General features: G+C 36.6%; 1 protein-coding gene across 4 annotated transcripts; it reads right to left on the bottom strand.

Moving 5' to 3' along the window:
- Positions 1–1,719: 1,719 nt before the first annotated feature.
- LOC132631881 (DNA mismatch repair protein MSH3) lies at positions 1,720–15,342 on the bottom strand. Of its 4 annotated transcripts, none has more exons than XM_060347602.1 (14): positions 14,271–15,312; positions 12,949–13,143; positions 12,516–12,680; positions 10,284–10,382; positions 9,953–10,201; positions 9,187–9,435; positions 8,980–9,111; positions 7,446–7,706; positions 7,296–7,367; positions 5,105–5,254; positions 4,101–4,592; positions 3,502–3,827; positions 2,626–2,732; positions 1,720–2,392 (listed from the first exon to the last, which is right to left on the bottom strand). In XM_060347602.1, the coding sequence occupies exons 1-13, from the start codon at positions 15,186–15,188 to the stop codon at positions 2,729–2,731; spliced, it is 3,312 nt and encodes a 1,103-aa protein (XP_060203585.1). In that variant the 5' UTR covers positions 15,189–15,312; the 3' UTR covers positions 1,720–2,392; positions 2,626–2,728. The 4 variants fall into 4 exon arrangements, with proteins under 4 accessions (XP_060203585.1, XP_060203586.1, XP_060203587.1 ...); XM_060347603.1 differs by having other exon boundaries at positions 1,720–2,384; XM_060347604.1 differs by lacking the exon at positions 9,953–10,201 and having other exon boundaries at positions 14,271–15,313.
- Positions 15,343–18,614: the final 3,272 nt, after the last annotated feature.

Below are 18,614 nucleotides of genomic sequence, written 5' to 3'. Positions count from 1 at the left end.
AACATCCGCTCTACAAGTACTTCTAGGAATACCCTCAAATAACGGATTATAACAACGTTGAATGTAAGTAACAAACCCCAAACCCGAAGGAAAGAAAAATGGTAAACAATCATAAGCTATCATTTTAGCTATTTCTACACGCTCTTTTTTCTTGTCATACTTAAAATTTTTACCGGTTCGTGGATCTATCGTCATTTGAATACCCCCCACATTTGAACTAGTTTGCTCTCCCCAAACATCCATATGTTTCTTTCTCATATGAGCATTTAGTGTACCCGTTCCACCATCCTTACTAGTTTCTTACTTAAAAGTAAATACTTGTCCACATAGGGTACATTTAGCTGTTTGGCTTTCCCTATCCTAGTCATAAATTTCCAAATTTTAGCGGTTGGCTTACGAGTTCTAGGCGGTTTGTCTTGTGTATGTGATTGTGCAGGACATGTATCTCCTATGGGATTTTCGGGGGCTTGTGTTTCATCATCGTCATCATCATCATCATCAATTTCATTAAAAGTGTCGGTATAATGTTGTTGCATTGCCTCATGACCTAAAAGTGATTATTTCCACCAACATCAATACCTAAATTAGGTGTTTCTTCCACAAATGTTTCCTCATTAAGCCCACGCCTAACAATACCACTACTACCGGCACCACATCTAAATCTCTTCGCCATTATTAAATAGAATTAATTTAAATCACACTCAAATAAATCACAAGAAAATAAATTGCAATAAATTAAATTGCGTAAATTAAATTGCGAAAAATAAAGATAGAGTTGCAACGAAGGTACCAAATTGCCGGACTAATTTCCAACAAAGTGAAGGCGACTAGAATTGCAAATCCACCAAAGCTACTTCGGATTGTTGCAAAATCACCAACTCCACCAACAATATTATAATTGAAACTATAATAAGACTTTATAATATTTATTTGAGAGAAATTTAAAGTGGTTAATTGTTGCAAAGTAACTATAATTGAGAGATTGAGATTTGAGAGAAAGAGAAGAGTGAATTGGTGTTGATTAAAATGGAAATAGAGAGGGATTTATATAGGAGTGGGGGATGGATTAAAGTGTTAAAAAAAAAAGTTTGGGGGGTTGGGGGGGGGGGGGGGGGGGGGGGGGGGGGGGGGGGGGGGGGGGGGGGGGGGGGGGGGGGGGGGGGGGAGGGCAAAAAATGGGTTTGGGACAGTTTTGGCAACGGCCATTTTTGCAAATGGACCGTTGCCCAACGGTCCATTGGGCTGCCCCAACGGCTCTATTTAAAAAAAAAAAAAAAAAATTCCACCGGTTTAACCGATCCGGTTCCGGTTCCAAAAAAATTAAAACCGGACTGGTATATAATAAACGATTAACCGGTTCCGGTTTTACTGGTCCGGTTACCGGTTTGAACCGGTTAACCCGAACCGGTTGACGGGTTTAGGGAGACCTATCAACTTCCTTAAATTTAGCTCAGGAAATGACCATATCATAATATAGGCATTGAGGAAGTAATCCCACTATATCTATTCTACTTCGGTTATTTAGAATGTCAAATCCCCCAACAATCACAGGAAGAATTAAATAAAAGATAAAATACAGAAAACAATTAACCCCTCAGGTTACATTTGTGCCAATTTCAGGAAACACTTAGGTCCAGCAATCTCTACACGTTTTAGCCTGTGCACCAAAAGGGATACTAGGGATTACTGGCAATCTTAGCTACTGAAAGTTGGAAGACATTCAAAAGTTTGTTCAGCTTTTAAGACTTTTCAAGTCTATCAAATGTGTAAGATGCTTTTTACAGATCCTTCTCATATATAATGCATACTAGAAATTTTTTTTACTCTTAGTCTTTCATAGCAGCTCGGTCACCATTCAATTGTTTTCAACAAAATCATAGCAAGAATAACCGTGGTAAAGATAGGGTGGAGCAACTTCACATGCACCCAAGCCAACAGTTATTTCTTCATTTAGATATATACAACTTTTAACTTAATTGATCAGTGAAAATAATGAAAAGCTCACAAAAAGGATGACTCTTGACACACGATAATACTGAACCACTGATTGGCTGTCTATAACTATTGAAAATTGATGGACGATGGCGATACTTAGGACGCAAGAGGACTAAAAGGGAAACGGATAGAATTCTTAAATACTGCCAAACACTCAGTGTAAGCCCATCTACTCCAACTTTCATGAGCAGGTATACTCGGCATCAGCGATTTTAGGCTGCAGCTGGTTGCCAGCTGGATTCGTTGAGATGCAACTTCATGTTGGCTTGGACAAACCGTCATCCCAAACAGAAAAGAAAATTTTTACATAGGAAGGATCCATCCGCTACCAGCACAGTTTTCTGCTTTTTACACTCTGGGTTCATCAGGGAATATGACCAAGCCACCACCTGCAATCCTATAAATTACTATACATGTTAGTTCTCATTTGGCTTAAGATCAGAATTGCCTGCACGTCTTATAATCTGCAGATCATCCACCCCCAAAAGATATAAATAAGGAGAAAAGGGGAGGAAAGAGAATTGCATATAAATGAAAATGAGTCAAATATCAGAAACAATCATCCGAGGGTCATTGATGGCAATGATAAGAGCTCAACAAGACAAGCAGAAATTCGATATGATTCATCACCTGAATGATATAAAGCAAGGAATTCCTCTTTTCCTATTTTGACAAAAATAGTCGTGTCCTTCTTATGACTAGAGAGGCAGGCAAACAGTTTCACAACCAGCATTTACCTGCAAAAAGGGAAAGGTCTTTTTCATGTTGGAACAACAATGGGACATCAATGAAGTACCGGCATGGATGTAGGGCTTCTTACAGAACAAATGATAAAGAGCAGCCATAATTACAAATAAGGATGCTGGGCTTGAGAACTCTTTATGCTCTTTTCAGGAGACAACTACCCGCTATCGTGAAGAAATGCAACAGGAGTTGGAAATAAAAGCAATAAGAACCAAGCTCCAGTTGAAGATAATTACTTAGATAAGAGGAAGAGTAAGTTTTAAATTTCTTAACAACCCCACTACAGGACTGAGTCAAACCCATGAAGTCCTTCAGGTCTAACCCTTGCCACTCAAGCTAAACCCTATTGGAGGTGTTTCAAGGTATTTTAAGCGCCTAAAGTCTGAAATAGCAAACAAGTGGCCTGGAAGGTAATAAGAAATATGTACCAAGAATTTAGTCAAGATAATGTTGCATAACAGTGGAAAACACTTTACCTTTGTTTCATTTTATATGGTGTTTGACTGGTAACAAAGCTTAAGAAAGAAAAAAAAAAGAGTTTTGATGTAAGCTAAATATATATATAATATATCAAAAGTATCATTAGGATTTTGTTGTCTTTAACATGCCATGTAAAAATGGAAAGGTAAAACTATCGATTTCCTGAAAACAGAAAAGTGTCTTGTCTTTTCTAAATGGACCAAAAAAAAACACTATGTAAATGAAGGAAGGAGAACTTGATAATAGAGGAAAGAACGATAGGATAAATTAACTAGTCTTTACCTAATTATCAACTGAGCTGCAAGGCTTCTAGCCTGCATTAGAAACTGGAGCCTCCTTTCATCACCATGTTCTTCAAGAAATGCGAAGTTTAGATTCAGAAACAACTCCCTATAAAGCTCGCTAATGTCATCTAGGCCTTCAACTCTTCCAGCAGACAAGCAATCAGGTTCTAAGACATCCTCTACTGATTCAGATTCTTTACAGCTCCTTTCCTTATAACTTAAAGAAGAGCTCCTTCGAGTTTGATTTCGCTCCGTGTACTTACAGACTGCTGCTTCTAGTCTTCCAGCTATTACAACAGCTCGCTGAATACATGTGACCGGAAGCTGAAACAAACAAGAACTAGAAGATAAATGGTCGCGTTTTGAATCGACCAATTCAAATTATCCGACTACAAATCAACCCATATTAACCCAAATTGAGTAAAGATAAAAAAGACTCGAGCATCGGTGACTCAAAACTTTAGCTAGTGACTATCCTTTCAAATTTAGAGTGAGTTCCAAGTTCTTTAGTTTCATAGTAGATTTACTATCAGGCTTCATTGAGAGTGCATTCTACTGGACCAGCACTAGAGGAACCATGAATAGAGGCAAACTCACTTGTGCAAGCTGAGCAACTTTAAAACCAAAACTCCTCTCAGAGACTCCTGGAGCAAGCTTGTAAAGGTAGGTGATGTCTTCACTATTGATGTGATCCATCTTCTCATTTGACTTGAAATCCCCATTCACATCTCTTTGGGATGTCAGATATGACACATGGTATGGTCCCACAGAGCCTGGAAACTCATTCTTGATACTGACAATTTCAGGGTAATGGGTAACAAATAGAACCATGCATTTTTTGTGCTCTAGGAGATATTTAAGTGTTGCATAAGCAATTGCTACGCCATCATGTGTACTGGTGCCTCTCCCAAGCTCATCAAGTATAACCAATGAGCTAGCTGAGCTTTTTTTCAGTATATCAGAAGCCTCACTGAGTTCTTCTAAGAAGGTACTCCTTCCCTGCTGTATACTGTCCGATGCACCCATACGAGTATATATGCCATCTAGCACATGTAGTTTTGCAGAGAATGCTGGTACAAAGGATCCAACCTAGAGGAATCCAGAAAAAACACCTTTATCAAATCATTTCTTTTATAAAAGTCAAACCATAGTGTTATTGATCTTCAATAAACAAGATTTGCACCAATAAGCCAACACTAAGACTGCTTTCCAATAAGACTTGTTTGAGATATAAGTAATAAATCATCATCAATTCCATGAGAATATGAAAAGCGAGGACAAATAGAGACCAGCTTTACATTAAGAGATTATGATAAGCTGCAGCTAACACGAAACATTTAAAATAGTTAAGGAAAATACTATTTTGTTAATGGTCTTTAGTTTAAACTGTTACTATTAAGAAAATGTTCCTTCAGTCATACTGCCACAAAGATCACCTAGAAAAGACCACTACAAAGAAAGATATCTTCCCTAGTAAACTTTTCTGACAGTTGTTCCTTATTCTGACGTTCATATATATATTCTTCTGTAAGAAACAGAAAGATTGTGAAGCAAAGAACTCTAGAGATAATCACATAGAAGCAAGCATCATATGGCTTCACCTGAGCCATGAGAGCAATAAGAGCAACTTGGCGAATATAGCAACTTTTCCCCCCCATATTTGGTCCAGTAACAATCTGACAATACTCTCTTTCTGCATGCAAATCTGTATCATTTGGGACAAAGTTATCTTGTAATACTCTCTCCAAAACCTGTTCAAAGCCCTTGGTTAAATCCAAATTTTCAAGATATGTCAATCAGAAATCATAAACACATATATGGATGTCTGAAACAGCCAATAAAAGACAGGGTAAAAAAGAGCATCCTAACCCCTTCCATTCAATTGGCAAAGGAAGCTACATCAACGAGGTTATCTACTGTCATTATGGAACACTACCAAACAACAAAAAGAAATTTAATTTTCTATATCATTTGCAACCCATCTGAACATCTAGTTTAATGGTAATTTGATATCACATGTGCCTATTAAAAAACAATTGTCACCAAGGAGCAAAAGGCTTAATTTATTTGGCGAACTACTAGAAAGTGTTACTTCAGAAATCAGTTTATTAGCGCATTCTCTCTCTTTTCTTTTGTTTTTTTAGTAAATAATGAACCTTTTTTTAAAATTAAAATTGAGTCTGCACTAAGCTAGTGCAGCAAGACATAGTTACAAATTGTGCAATTTCACAACCATATCTAACACGGCACCATTCTCCTGCACAAAGTTGCACCAAAGAAATAGCAAAGGAAAAGCTCTAAACTTAAGGCTGTGTATATTTCTGTTTTTGCCTTCAAATTCTGCTATTCCATTCAGTCCAGATACTTCAACCAAAGATTGCTGTGAGACTTTTTGTTGAGTCCCTTTCTACACCAGCATGTAGGAAGCTCTTGAGTGGAGTATGGCATGCTCCAGCACATGCCAAGTATGAGATAATATAGGCTCAAGAATTGAAATGTGACCTTGCAAGTGAAGGAAAAGGTGATTTGCGTCTTTTGGTGGCGGCACAAAGAGGACATCTACTGCAAAATAGGAAGCTTCCTTTGTGAAGGTTATTTCGGAGTGATGCAGGCCTCCTTCCCACTAACCAAGGGAAACATGAGACTTTCAAAGGAGCATTGTTAAACACATTCTCTCTTTTTGGATGCCAAAAAACAAACCCAGGGTGGTTCTTTATTGGAACGTGATGGATGAGTTGCCTAGTGGCACATACATGTAATTGCCGAATGTCTTACTATGGTAAAGGGTACTGCAATATTGCCATTTCAATACCTGAGAATCCTGGTGATATACTAATTACAGGTACCTGATCTTCCTGGTAAATCAGCCAATCTGGCCCAACGACTAAAAAATTCAGGATATTTTCTTCAGTTTCAGTATAATTTTGCTGATATATATGATAGGATACCTTCTTTTGTACTGATAAAATCCAATAGAACAAATAGACTTAAGGCAAGCAAAAGGCACCATAGTCGAAAATAAAATCAGAAAGTAAAACTTGCAACTGACAAACAAACTTCTTTAGGGGGAGGAAAGCAAATGCAGATGACGAGTTAACTGCATATGTATTACAATTGCCATTCACTTTTGATATGGGGAAACACAAAGGAGTTGAATCAACTTTCAGATAAGAAAGAAGCGTAAAAGGTAATTAACACTATCCTTGGATATCTAATGCAGATGAAGATAAAGAATCTCATCTTTTTTGATTTCTTCTCTTTCTTTTTTTTTTTTCTTTTTCAAATTGATTATCTACACCTCCACGGCTCCACCCCAGGAGGCAGATAAGTCGTTTTGGACCCCCCCCCCCCCCCCCCCTTATAGGTAAGCAAGGGAGATATTTGAAGAGCAGTAAATCCTGATCTTTTCCCTTTCGAGATCGAAGAATGGCAAAGCAGACACAGGACCTTCTCAAGCACAGGATATGTTATTGAGAGATAGAGCTAGCCTATTTGTTATCCTACTCTTCAACCAAATAAAGAAGCTCAGCTTCTAGTTTGAGCTACTGATACTGAAACTGGTCTCTCTGGATTAAACTAGAATAAGTTTCCCACCCTTCTCCCTTGGTGACTCAAACACCCAATCTCAAGGTTGGAGGTGGAGGGAGCTAGCTTCCACTTGATATACACTCTCTTGTCAGCTAAATAATTTAAGGAAGTTATCTTTCAAATCACAAACAGAAGTTAAGATGCAATATCTAAAGCGGTCTTAAAAATGGTGAAACTTCTATAATTACTGCTTTTAGTACATACGGGGTGACGACCAGAGCAAATATGTATCTGAACAGCCTCCTCATCCTTCACAAAGAGTGGACGGACATAATTCTGCAACAAATAAATAAAGCACTATTTACATCCAATAAAGCAAGTAGAAGCAAAAAGGGGGAAAGCATAATCTTTAACCTTATTCCTTGAAAGAATGGCAAGGGAATTTAGGCAATCCAATGAAGCCAAGGCTTGCACAGCAGCTTGGAACTCGGCAAAGTATCCACCAAATCCCGTTAAGAAATTATTCCAAGCAGCTTGGCAAATGACAGTGAGCTGTTCATTTGCCAACGCCAATTCATCTAAAGCCACTAATACTTCAGGTGGATGATAGCGTATTGCTTTCTTAGTACTGTTCACTTTGACCCAATCTGGAGGTACCTTCGTATCTAGAGGCAACTGCAGTTGAAGCACATACAATCAAGAGAAAATAGACATAAAAGGGCATACTTCCTAGGTTTCAATATCCGAAGATGGACCTCAGGTTCAAGGTATGTACTAAAGACAATTACAACATAATGGCCTCCAGCTTGGAGGTATATTTGCTGGCTATGCAGCACCAACAAGCAGAAGACCTTTCTCATAAAATGCAAAGCAGAAATGAAACATAGAATATGGTTTTTTACTATAATGTCTAATCTTGATCTGATATGTATCGCCCTTCAAAAGTTTGTCTACTTGGCACTTGCATCCAAGGACAATTTATGAAGGCATGAGCTGTACATCTTTGTTAGAAACATGTCCGACACATGGTGGAAAAGGATATTGTGTTGGTCAGAAGAGGACTTCGACCAACAAGACACGTCTAACACCTGTTGACGTTGAAGCCAAACATGGCGATCTTTTCAGGGAGGACTGTGTTTCTTCCCCCCCCCCCCCCCCCCCCCCCCCCCCAAAAAAAAAGAAAAACAACAACAACAACATTAAAAAGAACCAGCTCTAACACAAACCAAATAAAGGGAAAAAAAGAAAACCAAATCAGTTCATATAAGTCCAACTTAAAATAAGAAATAGAACACTTTGAACCACGAGGTTTAGTTGACCACAAGTGAACTAAAGCAGCAACAAAAAGCAAAATATTTCAATATTGTCACAGTAAGAAGACATAGAGCCTGTTTGGATGGGCTTATGCCTATAAGCTGCAAACAGCTTATAAGCTAAAAAAAATAAGTTGGGGTAGTCTAACTTATTTTTTTTGGCTTATATTATAAGCTGCTTTAGATAAGCTAAGTCAAATGGGCCCAATTATTTTTTTGAGCTTATTTTAAGCACAAAATGACTTTAAGCTGGCCAGCCAAACACTCAAAAAAGCTGAAAACAGCTTATAAGCAACTTATAAGCCAATCCAAACGGGCTCATAAGAGGACTTAATAGAAGTAAATCATCATGACTGACCAAATAAGTTTCAGAAAGACTCGCATAACAGAATAAATCTATTTGGAGACGGGACTTTATGTATGTTATCAACAGAAGCAATTCAAAATCAGGAAAAGCAAGAAGGGATACTAATTATTTCAAGCACACTGTAAAGATTCCACAAACAGAGAATTTTACCAAGAGTTTGAGTAAATATTCTGACAATAGTAAAAACTACTAAACATGAAAGGGAGATTGCAAGAGGAAAGATGGGAACATGATAAAACCTTGTTATGGACTTCTTCTACTAATGTACCTCTAATAAATGTGTAATTCCAGCTACACTCATGTACTCTAAATTGCGGATGCGAAGCTGTTTGCGATACATTAAAATCAATGAGTCTAACTTCTCGTTAGCCAACTCAACTCTCCTTGTACCTTCAGCAACCTGTGAACAAACTGAAATTGGTCAATGAATCAAGTGCAGGTAAGAAACATGGCACAGAAAAGGAATACAACAAACCTCTGGGACTTTTCCATCAGAAACGATGAATAAATTGTGAAGAGCCCGTCTTTCAGCGGCTTCCTTGTTCAAAGCAGACAAAAGCTTTGAGGCAGCACTAATAACAGTAGACGATGAGGCAATTGATATCAACTTTCTCAATAGTACTGAGCGCAGGGTCTCTCTCAGCTTCATACTTTTGTCCTCTTCTATGCAAAGCTGCTGAAGTTGTTTTGCAGCAAGCAAGATAGCTTGAGTGACTGCAATAAACTGATAGAGCAGTTCCTATCAAAATTTATCTAAAAGATGGTTGAGGGAGAAAAAACAATTCAAGGAACAGTATATGCTTATTTATGTGTATGAAATTGTTTGAAAGATATATTTTCATGATCTCATTTCTAAGCATTGCAAGCTGACTGGAACATCTAACTGGAAAATCAGGGTTCAAAGCGCAGAGGCCAAAAAACACCATGTGATTTCTTCTCATCTGCTAAGTCTTGGGGGGCAGAGTTACCCGATACTTGTGTTGGTGGGACATAGAAGGTAAAGGGTGGAATACTCTAGGTGTGTGCAAATTGGTCAGGATACCATTATTATAAAATTTAAAGAAAAATCAGTATCCCCCCACCATAGGTACCTGCCTGTAGTTACCAGAACTGGTTTCCACAAGCGACCTGACCTTTTAAAGTTGCATTATGATGATTTTTCCCATCAGACGAGAGACATTGTCGCCTAGAACAAACTAAGAGAATTTTGTCCAATTAAATCAAAAGATAAATCCATCCACCTCAGAGGCAGTAGCTTTTCTGTGAAAAATTCTTGTAATCCCGCGTTGGATATCCGGCGACTTTCCTAGACTGGACAAAACTGAAGAAATTACATGATGAATATCTGGTTGTGAAATGGTGACATCAGCACTTTCTACATCTAAGTCAGAAGTATGCGAAGTTTGACAAGTTTTCATAGATTCTGCAATCTCTGAAACTGCATCAAGACGAGCATCTATCATGTTTCTATCACGTAAAGGATGAGTCACCTGCAAAATAGGAAATCAGCCATGTATGTATCTATTCATATTACTATAACCGAACAAACTAGGAGCCAAAAGACCTCCGTACCCAATGCCTGAGAAGCCTTGCACCAAATACAGTAAGTGTCTGATTCATACACTGCAGTAAGGAGCCAGACTCTGATCCGTCAAAGTTATTCTTCAAAACCTACATCATCAGTAAAATTACAAATGGGGAAAAAATATGCCTTATAAATCTCCTGAAAGCTAAAGGACTGCTAGTGCAGTAAAGTAGAGAGAAGGAAAAGAAAACTTTTAAAACTCCTACCAAATTGCCTATCATACATAATAATCAATTTACTTGAGAACTGTTTTCCTTCTTCTTCTTTTTTTTTTGCCTTATAAAATCACTGATTCTCTGACAAGCTAGGGATCTTCGATGTTCCTTGGCCAGAAAAAACGATTGCTAAATCATTTTCCTCTCCACTCTGCATAATTTTATAACTGATTAAAACTTTAGCAGAAGTAACCCCCGTACTTCCACCAGATGTGACCAGTGTTATTAAAAGCGACCACTTTGTCGCTTGAAATGATGAAGCAACGCGAAGCAAGGGGTTATATGTTCTCTAGAGAAGTGTGCACTTCAAACGATGATGTGCAAAGTGATCCCAAGGAAAGCCATCGGTTCTTTGAATCTTTGAGGATTTGGATTAATATCGGCACAATTGTAAATTGGTTGCTGAAATAAGTTACTTCAATACAATTTGATTATAGTACTCATGTGTTTTTTAAAGAAAAATTTCAATTACTTGTACACTTCGTTTCAAAAAAGTGTGGTCTTCACTTCACGCTTTTCCATTCAAGCCCCATACCCTATCGCCTTTTTGCACTTTTTTCTTTTTAAAACACTGGATGTGACCCTCTAAACAACACAAACCTGGAAAATTCACTTGAAACTATACCAGTGTGAAAGAGGTCTAACAAGGAAGCAAGACGTTAAAACCCAATCTTTACAAGTTCTAACCAAACAGGAAACTCTTTAACGGTCCTGCCATGGTTCAAAACTAGTAGGGCATCAAGCGGGAAACTGGATAATATTTTGAAGTTTGACCCCTATGCATCTCACATGGCTTGGATTAATAATATCGCGTACAGATACAAATCAGAGGATACAGCTAACCATACAGGAATATTCATATTTTCTGTGTTTTAGTAAACCATAGGAACCCCTATCAAATCGCATACTAACACAATCCTATGTTAGTAAATGTGCAAGAATCATTCTCGTTCCCCAAAATTAATTGTCCGACTTGACTTTTTGCAAAAAGTTATGTGCCCTTTATAGAGAGTCTTTTCCCCCAAACTCTCAAATACTTTTAACCATTGGACCCAGTTAAATTTAGAATATCGTAGAACTTAACTCTTACAAGCCATTTAGGACAGAAAGAGAATGTGTCACTAATCATTTCCTTCTAAGAAACATGTTAGTCCCATGTGTTAATGTAAGCTTAACCTTAACGGTTGCAATCTGGCTCATGCTGCATGTAAAAAATACTGAGATGAAAAAGAATAACACGAAAAAGTACTACTATCATTTTACACCTATTACTAGAAAACATATGAACAAGAGTTAGTAATGGGGTTTTCTAACCATAGATGATCTATATAAGAAAAAGATCATGAATAAGTTACCTCTCCAAAATTTTTGCCCTGTCACGCTGTCCAAATGTAGAGCAGAGTAAATTTTGACTACAATATTTGATTTTATCTACTCTTGCAAAGTAAAAAGTGACAAAAATATTGAACAAACAGAGTAATAGCTGAGTAATGAATAGAACAATCCGCTAACTATGCCCCAACGACTAACTGGTGAAAAAAAAAATATGAATTCTCTATATGTGGCATTAAGTTGGCTGGATTAAACAAAGATCAAAATCTTTAAAACTTTTACCAATTTCTATATGAATATAAACTTTCACCAGAGTTAAGTCAATCGTGCTCAAGTTTAATGAGGTTAACATTTACAGATGGTTTCCCCTAAACCAAACTAATTTGGCCTACTCCATGATTCAAAGTCGTATTAATTGCAGCAGATGGTTTCCACTCCCTCCTTTTTTTTCTTTTGTAAGGTAAATACGATCACATCCTCCTTTAATTTTGAGTCCCATCAGTTATTGCTTTGAGAAGGAATCTTTGGCGATGAAAACAATAAGAAAATGTGTCATTCATGCCTGGGAGTCCAACAATTACTAAAGTTCAATTATGAATTTATCCAAAAGAATTGTCTTTGTTTTTCTCTTCGATTTATTGCTTTTGGAGGGAGAAGGGCTAACCCACTCACCTCAAGTTGCTGCAGTGCATTGACTGAAAGAGTCATCTCCATGTTGCTGGAGAAGGGACGAAATGAAGCTCCCAAGCACAGAACTCTTTCCAAACCAAATTGTTTTAGATGCCTAACAATTAGGGCCAATGCTTGTATAGCCAAATCAGGCATTGCCATAATTCCCTACAATTCAAAATAAAAAGATGAGAGAAAGAGACATATTTAATGCACAGGGGAATCCAATACAATAGTGAACACCACCATACAGACAAAGCAAAGAGCATAAAATAAGAAAGTACAAACACGCCCACATTAAGAAAGATATGAAGATATTAAGTTTTGACAATTGATTCAAATAGATGGTATATTAAAAATTTATTGATTCAAATAGATGGTATATTAAAAATTTAGGTTTTTCAGTCTCTAACTCCAAGAAGAGTATAACTTGCACCTGGATTGCAATTTGATTGCATTCGTGTGTTTTCATTTCAGCCTCTTCCCTTTCTTGGACATCTAACGAATAACTTTCCTGCATGCCCTCATATAGAGACATCACTTCAGCAAGAGCACCACCGTCACTGAACCGATCTGATGATACATCCTCCACCCTAACATTAGATGCCGGTCCAGCATAAGCCAGTAGCATCTGAAAAGAATATAACAAATTAAAGCACAACCACTGAGTTTTGGGAAAGACATTCATAAAAGTCACTGGGCCACTTTTAACGACGTCATCGTGACGGATCCGATATTCAATTGAAATCATTATAATACAAACTTCAATTTTATTTTATTTTTGTGATGAGGTCCATAAAAGCATCAATATGATGACATTTCCCCACTCAAGTGAACATCCAAAAGCACAAATCTAACTGAATAATAACCCAGTATCTTCATGCCCAAAAACTCTAGAAAAAAGATCAATAATGCTATTTTATGTTCTGGTTCTTGAGGATATTTTCAAGAAATATTGGACAAGACAAACAAAAGTAAGAAATGCTCTACCTTCAAACTACTTATCAAGCCAATTTCCTGTCTTATTTACATGAGTGGTCACCCTAAACATTCTTGGAATATTAAAATACTACATTCATTTCACCAGGATACACACCTTTCTTGGCTATAAATAACTATCCACTTGCTAGTTTGGTTACATGAGTGACATCTTATTTTTGGCTGGTCTGCACTAATTACAAACAACTTCCCGTTTTACACAAGTGTGCTCCCAAGAAAAGGTCATACATCCATAAAACAACATTTTCTTTACAACATGTTCTGAGAGCAAAGGATAAGGAGCGACCATTATTTTACCAAAACTGGAGGCTGTTCTACCACAGCCTGAATCAAGATGAAATGCCTGTATATTCTTGCCCCACTTGAGATATGGCAAACACAAACCTTATTTTACACATGGTCAGCTCGAGTTTTGGCGATTAAGTTTTGCAGTCCTTCCTGCCCCGAATGAAACATCATTTCTAAAGAGTCTTTAGTTCAGCTTTCAATCTAGAAATAAAATGCAAATTTATTTTTTCTAAATCAATGCAGACATAATTATCAAAGAACCTGCAACAGATCTACTAATAAACATATTTTAGTATGTAACTCCCTCTATTAAAAGTCTATGCTTTTAGATAGTGAGAAATCCCCATTCTCTAATTAATTCTTCAACATACTGAATATTGTATTTCCATAAATAGGAAGTGATCAATGTTAGACACTAAAGATTCATTTTAGTTGTATATGACCAATTGGACATAAACGAGTAATAATCACCTTCTCTGTCTGCTTAGATATAGGCCTGCCAACAAGCAACTCAGCTGGCAACAAGTTCAGTATCATAGCCTCCAATCCAGCCCTCATGAAATTATCATTAAACTCCCCAAAAACAACATCCCCCGTCGAAACCTCAACCCCAACAACCCCAAGTTTCACATCATCCCCATCGATTCCCTTCTCGACAACACAAACCAAATAGTTATTACACGATCGAAACCCCTCATCTCCACCCCCAACATCTTCAGACGCCTCTAAAGTAGCTTTCGTATACAATGCCGATAATCCACGACCAAACGGGCCCAATTTATTCTTACCATGAGCCTTAATTGCAGCAGTTTCAGTTTGTTTAACAACCCCAACTTTGTACCCTGCACTAACCAACCTCCTTACATGAACATTCAACCGAAAAGTCGGTACACTAGCTGTCAAGAAATTATGATCCATATGTGCATAAATACTCAATACTCTAGCAGCATTTTCTGCATCCTGACCAAAAAACCTGTACTTATAACCAACTTCAATCATTAACATGACATCTGGATACCTTTCCTTAAGCTCCAAAACTTGTTGCTCTAATGGTGTGTACTTGGGGTTTGCAGTTTCTTGACATTTGGATGGTTCTTGAAGGTCATAAGAAGGTTCTAGAAGTTTATCCAGGAACTTCTGGTGGAGGGTGGGGTTATGTACTAGTTTAGGGGTTTTGGTGGGTTTTATGGGATGATCATCATAGGGTAATTTGTTGGTATGAGGAGAAATGAGTTGGGAAGCTCTAAGGCGTTTTGCAGGTGAAAAGTTAACGGTGGCAGTAATTTTGGGAGGTGGGGTAGAGGGGGTTGTTGATGAAGTTGAAGGGTTGTTGATGTTTGGTTTAGGTGCAAAGAAACGGGAAATTACTTGTTGTTTAGGTTTCCCCATTATACCAGTGTCTGCCGGTGGCGCTGGTGATCACTGCAAAAAAGCGCTTTTGCTCTATCAGTCTCTTGGCGCGCTATGTCCATTTATATTGCAAGGTGACTCAATGACATCTGACATTTGGAACCAATAAATTATTAAAAATTGATTTTAACGAGAAAAAAGAAAAAATATATATTTAAAAAAAGTATTTCAATAATAAAAGAAAAAACTATTTTCTAGAAAACCCACCGGGGACCCAAACCCCTCCCTCTTTCTTTATACCCGAAGTCTAGAACTAGTAGTCTCGTTTGATACGGGAAATAAGGGATAAATAATTTCAGAGTTAAATTTGAGATGAGTTTATTTCATGTTTGGTTGGGATAAATGATGGTATAACTAATCTTGAGATTTTAGTGTTATTTTATCCTATGGGAGGATGAAATAATTAATCTCATAATAAATAATTTTGGGATAACTTGCTTCCAACCAAACGATCCCTCAGTGTACATCATTAGATATATTTTGACAATATAATAATTCCTTGTATTGAAACAAATTATGAAATAAATATTGACATTGATATTGATTTAGTGGCAAATTATGGTCTTGTTAGTCTGTTGTTAGATGACTTTCCGTTTTCTTTTATGGACTATTTGGAGGTTGTCATCTTCTGCCCTAACATACTCCTTTCTGTTATTGTTATTTTGTTACAAGTAATTGTGTTATATTATTATGCTTATATATAATGTAGTTTCTTTCTCATTGACCTTGTTCTTTAAGAGTGTGTTTTCGTGTATCAATATCAATATGATTCTAACTTTTAATAATAATGGTGAAATTTTGTTCGTTGCATTTAATTATGCTCTTTAATTGTCGGTGTAAATAGTGTCAAGGAGGTGAGTTATCATGCTTATCTTTAAGTACACTCTTTATTAATAAAAAGTTATATTTACTCTAAGAGCCTGTTTGGCTTAGCTTATAAGTTGCTGAAAACAGCTTATAAGTTGTTTTCAGCTTTTTTGAGTGTTTGGCTTGCTAGCTTATAAGTCATTTTGTGCTTAAAATAAACCCAAAAAATAATTAGGCCTATTTGGCTTAGCTTAAAAAAAACAGCTTATAAGCCAAAAAAAAAAGTTGGGCTATCTCAACTTTTTTTTTATTTATAAGCTATTTTCAGCTTATAAGCTGCTTTTTTTAAGCCCATCCAAACAGGCTCTAAATGTTTAAGAAGTACATTTTTTGAAATCCTATTTTGAATTTTAACATGAATTCTAAGGGCAGCTTGCTTCTTAAAGAAAACGTGATAATAGAAATCTAATACATCAGTTTCATTTTTTTCGGATAGTCAATTTAGTCCTTTTAGAGTTCATTTAACTATAATTAGTTCCTTCATAATTAAAGACACTTAGGGGTCGTTTGGTTTAAGGTATAAGCTGGATTATTCCAGCACTAATTTTTATATCATGTTTGGTATGAGGTATAAATTAGTGCTGGGATAAATTTATACCTTGTACCAAATATGGTATAAAAATTAGTGCTGGGATAACCCAGCTTATACCTTCTTAACCCACTTATACTGGGATTATTTTATACCATCTTTTAGATGGTATAAAATAATCTCAATAGATGGGATAAATTAGTCCCGGGATTATAATCCCGGGACTAATAAGTCCTTAAACCAAACGACCCCTTAGGGGTCGTTCGGTAGAAGGTATAAGCTGGGATATCCCGGCACTAATTTTTATACCATGTTTGGTAGAAGGTATAAATTTATCCTGGGATTTATTAATTCTTAAAGAACGTGAAAAGTCAAAAGTGAACAAGTAAAAGTGCACGGAGGAAATAAATTTTTGTAGGAGAGTTAAAATTGAACTGTATACGTCTATACATGAGAAGAGAATAAATATTCAGCAAGAACGTGAAAAGTGAAAAGTGAACGAGTAAAAATGCACGGAGGAAATAAATGTGTCGAAGAATTAAAATTGAAGTGCAAACATTTATACATGAGAAGGGAATAAATATTAATATTAAGCACTATAACATATGTCCATGTGGGATAAAAAAAATAGTTGATTAAAGTGTACAAGGTATATAGCTTTTGGTACAAACATTCATTACCTGTACAATTTGTAAAGCTTTGGGTACAAGTATGTACAATTTGTAAAGCTTTGGATACAAGTATGTATTGTTGTGTTGGTCCTTGTTTGTCCCACCCAACTCCCATTTCTATATAGTGAGTCCGGCACTTTTGTAACCCAGAAAAAAAAAATTAGAACCAAACTAACCCATTAAAAAAAAAATAACCAAATTAGGCTTTAAGCACAGATTCTGTGCGTGAAAGGGCCAAAGTGTTTCCTGTGCGTGAAACCCTTCCCTAAAAACCCGACCCAACCTTTATTCTTTCTCTTCTCTTTCATTTTCTCCATCTTCACCCTTTCAACACACTTTTGCACTTCCAAAAACATGTCTCAAAGTTTTGAAACATCAATGTTTGCTATACAACCCGATATTTGCGAATGCAGTTATTACTGTAAACTAAAAACATCAAGGACCCAAGATAATTCGGGTCGCCGTTTTTGGCGTTGTAAAGTGCTCGAAGTAAGTGTTTTTACATTTTTTAGTGTTTTTTTTCACGTTATCCATATATTTTATTTTAAAATTTTGATTTTTCTCGTAATGTTTATAGGATATGGGCGGTTACAAATACTTTCGGTGGGAAGATAGCATTCACGTGGATAAAACAGTGGCAGCGAAGTTTAAAAATCCAGTTTTGGATAGAGATACCGCGACTTCACGTATCTCTAGAGATACCGCTAAGTTCGACTCGCAATTAAGCTTGTGGAAGCTGAACAAAAAATTGAAGGTTTGGAGGTGTTGCTCACCGATTCCGGAAAAAAAAATGAAATTTGCTGAAGGCTAAACTTAGAGAGGCTCAACATGAGAAAATAGCTTTGAAAGAAAAACTTAAATTGTGGAAGATTATTTGTGCTATGTTGTTGTTGTTCATTATTTATATGTATTTTGTTTATTAAGTTTAATATTTCTATGGATTATGTTTTTTACTAGTTGTACCTTTTCCCCTATAATGTAATCCGCACCCTTTATGTACTAATTTAGTTGTGTTTTTTTTGTTAAATTGTCAATTAATAATAGACTTTAACAATAAAAGCAAATTAAAAACATGCCAAACTAATTCAAGTTGATGACTTCATCATAAAATAAAAATACAAATTAACAGCCTCAGTCCGAAACTTAAACGACCTATAATCTAAGACAGTGAGCCTAAATAGACCCTAATCGTCATCAGAATAGAAGTCCTCGATATCGTCCTCAGAACGATATTGACGGTCTCTTAACACACATCTTTTTTCAGGAGATGCTAGTTCTCTACCGGTTGATGATGCTTGTTCTTCAGCCAACTTTAGCATGTAAAATCTACAATGTTTT

The sequence above is a fragment of the Lycium barbarum genome, chromosome 3, assembly GCF_019175385.1.
Source record: "Lycium barbarum isolate Lr01 chromosome 3, ASM1917538v2, whole genome shotgun sequence".
Classification (NCBI taxonomy): domain Eukaryota; kingdom Viridiplantae; phylum Streptophyta; class Magnoliopsida; order Solanales; family Solanaceae; genus Lycium; species Lycium barbarum.
This window is presented reverse-complemented; position numbering and strand designations above follow the sequence as displayed.

Coding starts and splice junctions, on each gene's coding strand:
- LOC132631881 (XM_060347602.1), bottom strand. CDS start 15,188: ATGGGGAAACCTAAACAACAAGTAATTTCCCGTTTCTTTGCACCTAAA. Junction 7,707..8,979: donor GAATTACACATTTATTAGAG/GTACATTAGTAG, acceptor CTTCAACTGCAG/TTGCCTCTAGATACGAAGGT. Junction 4,593..5,104: donor TTATTGCTCTCATGGCTCAG/GTGAAGCCATAT, acceptor GGATTCCTCTAG/GTTGGATCCTTTGTACCAGC.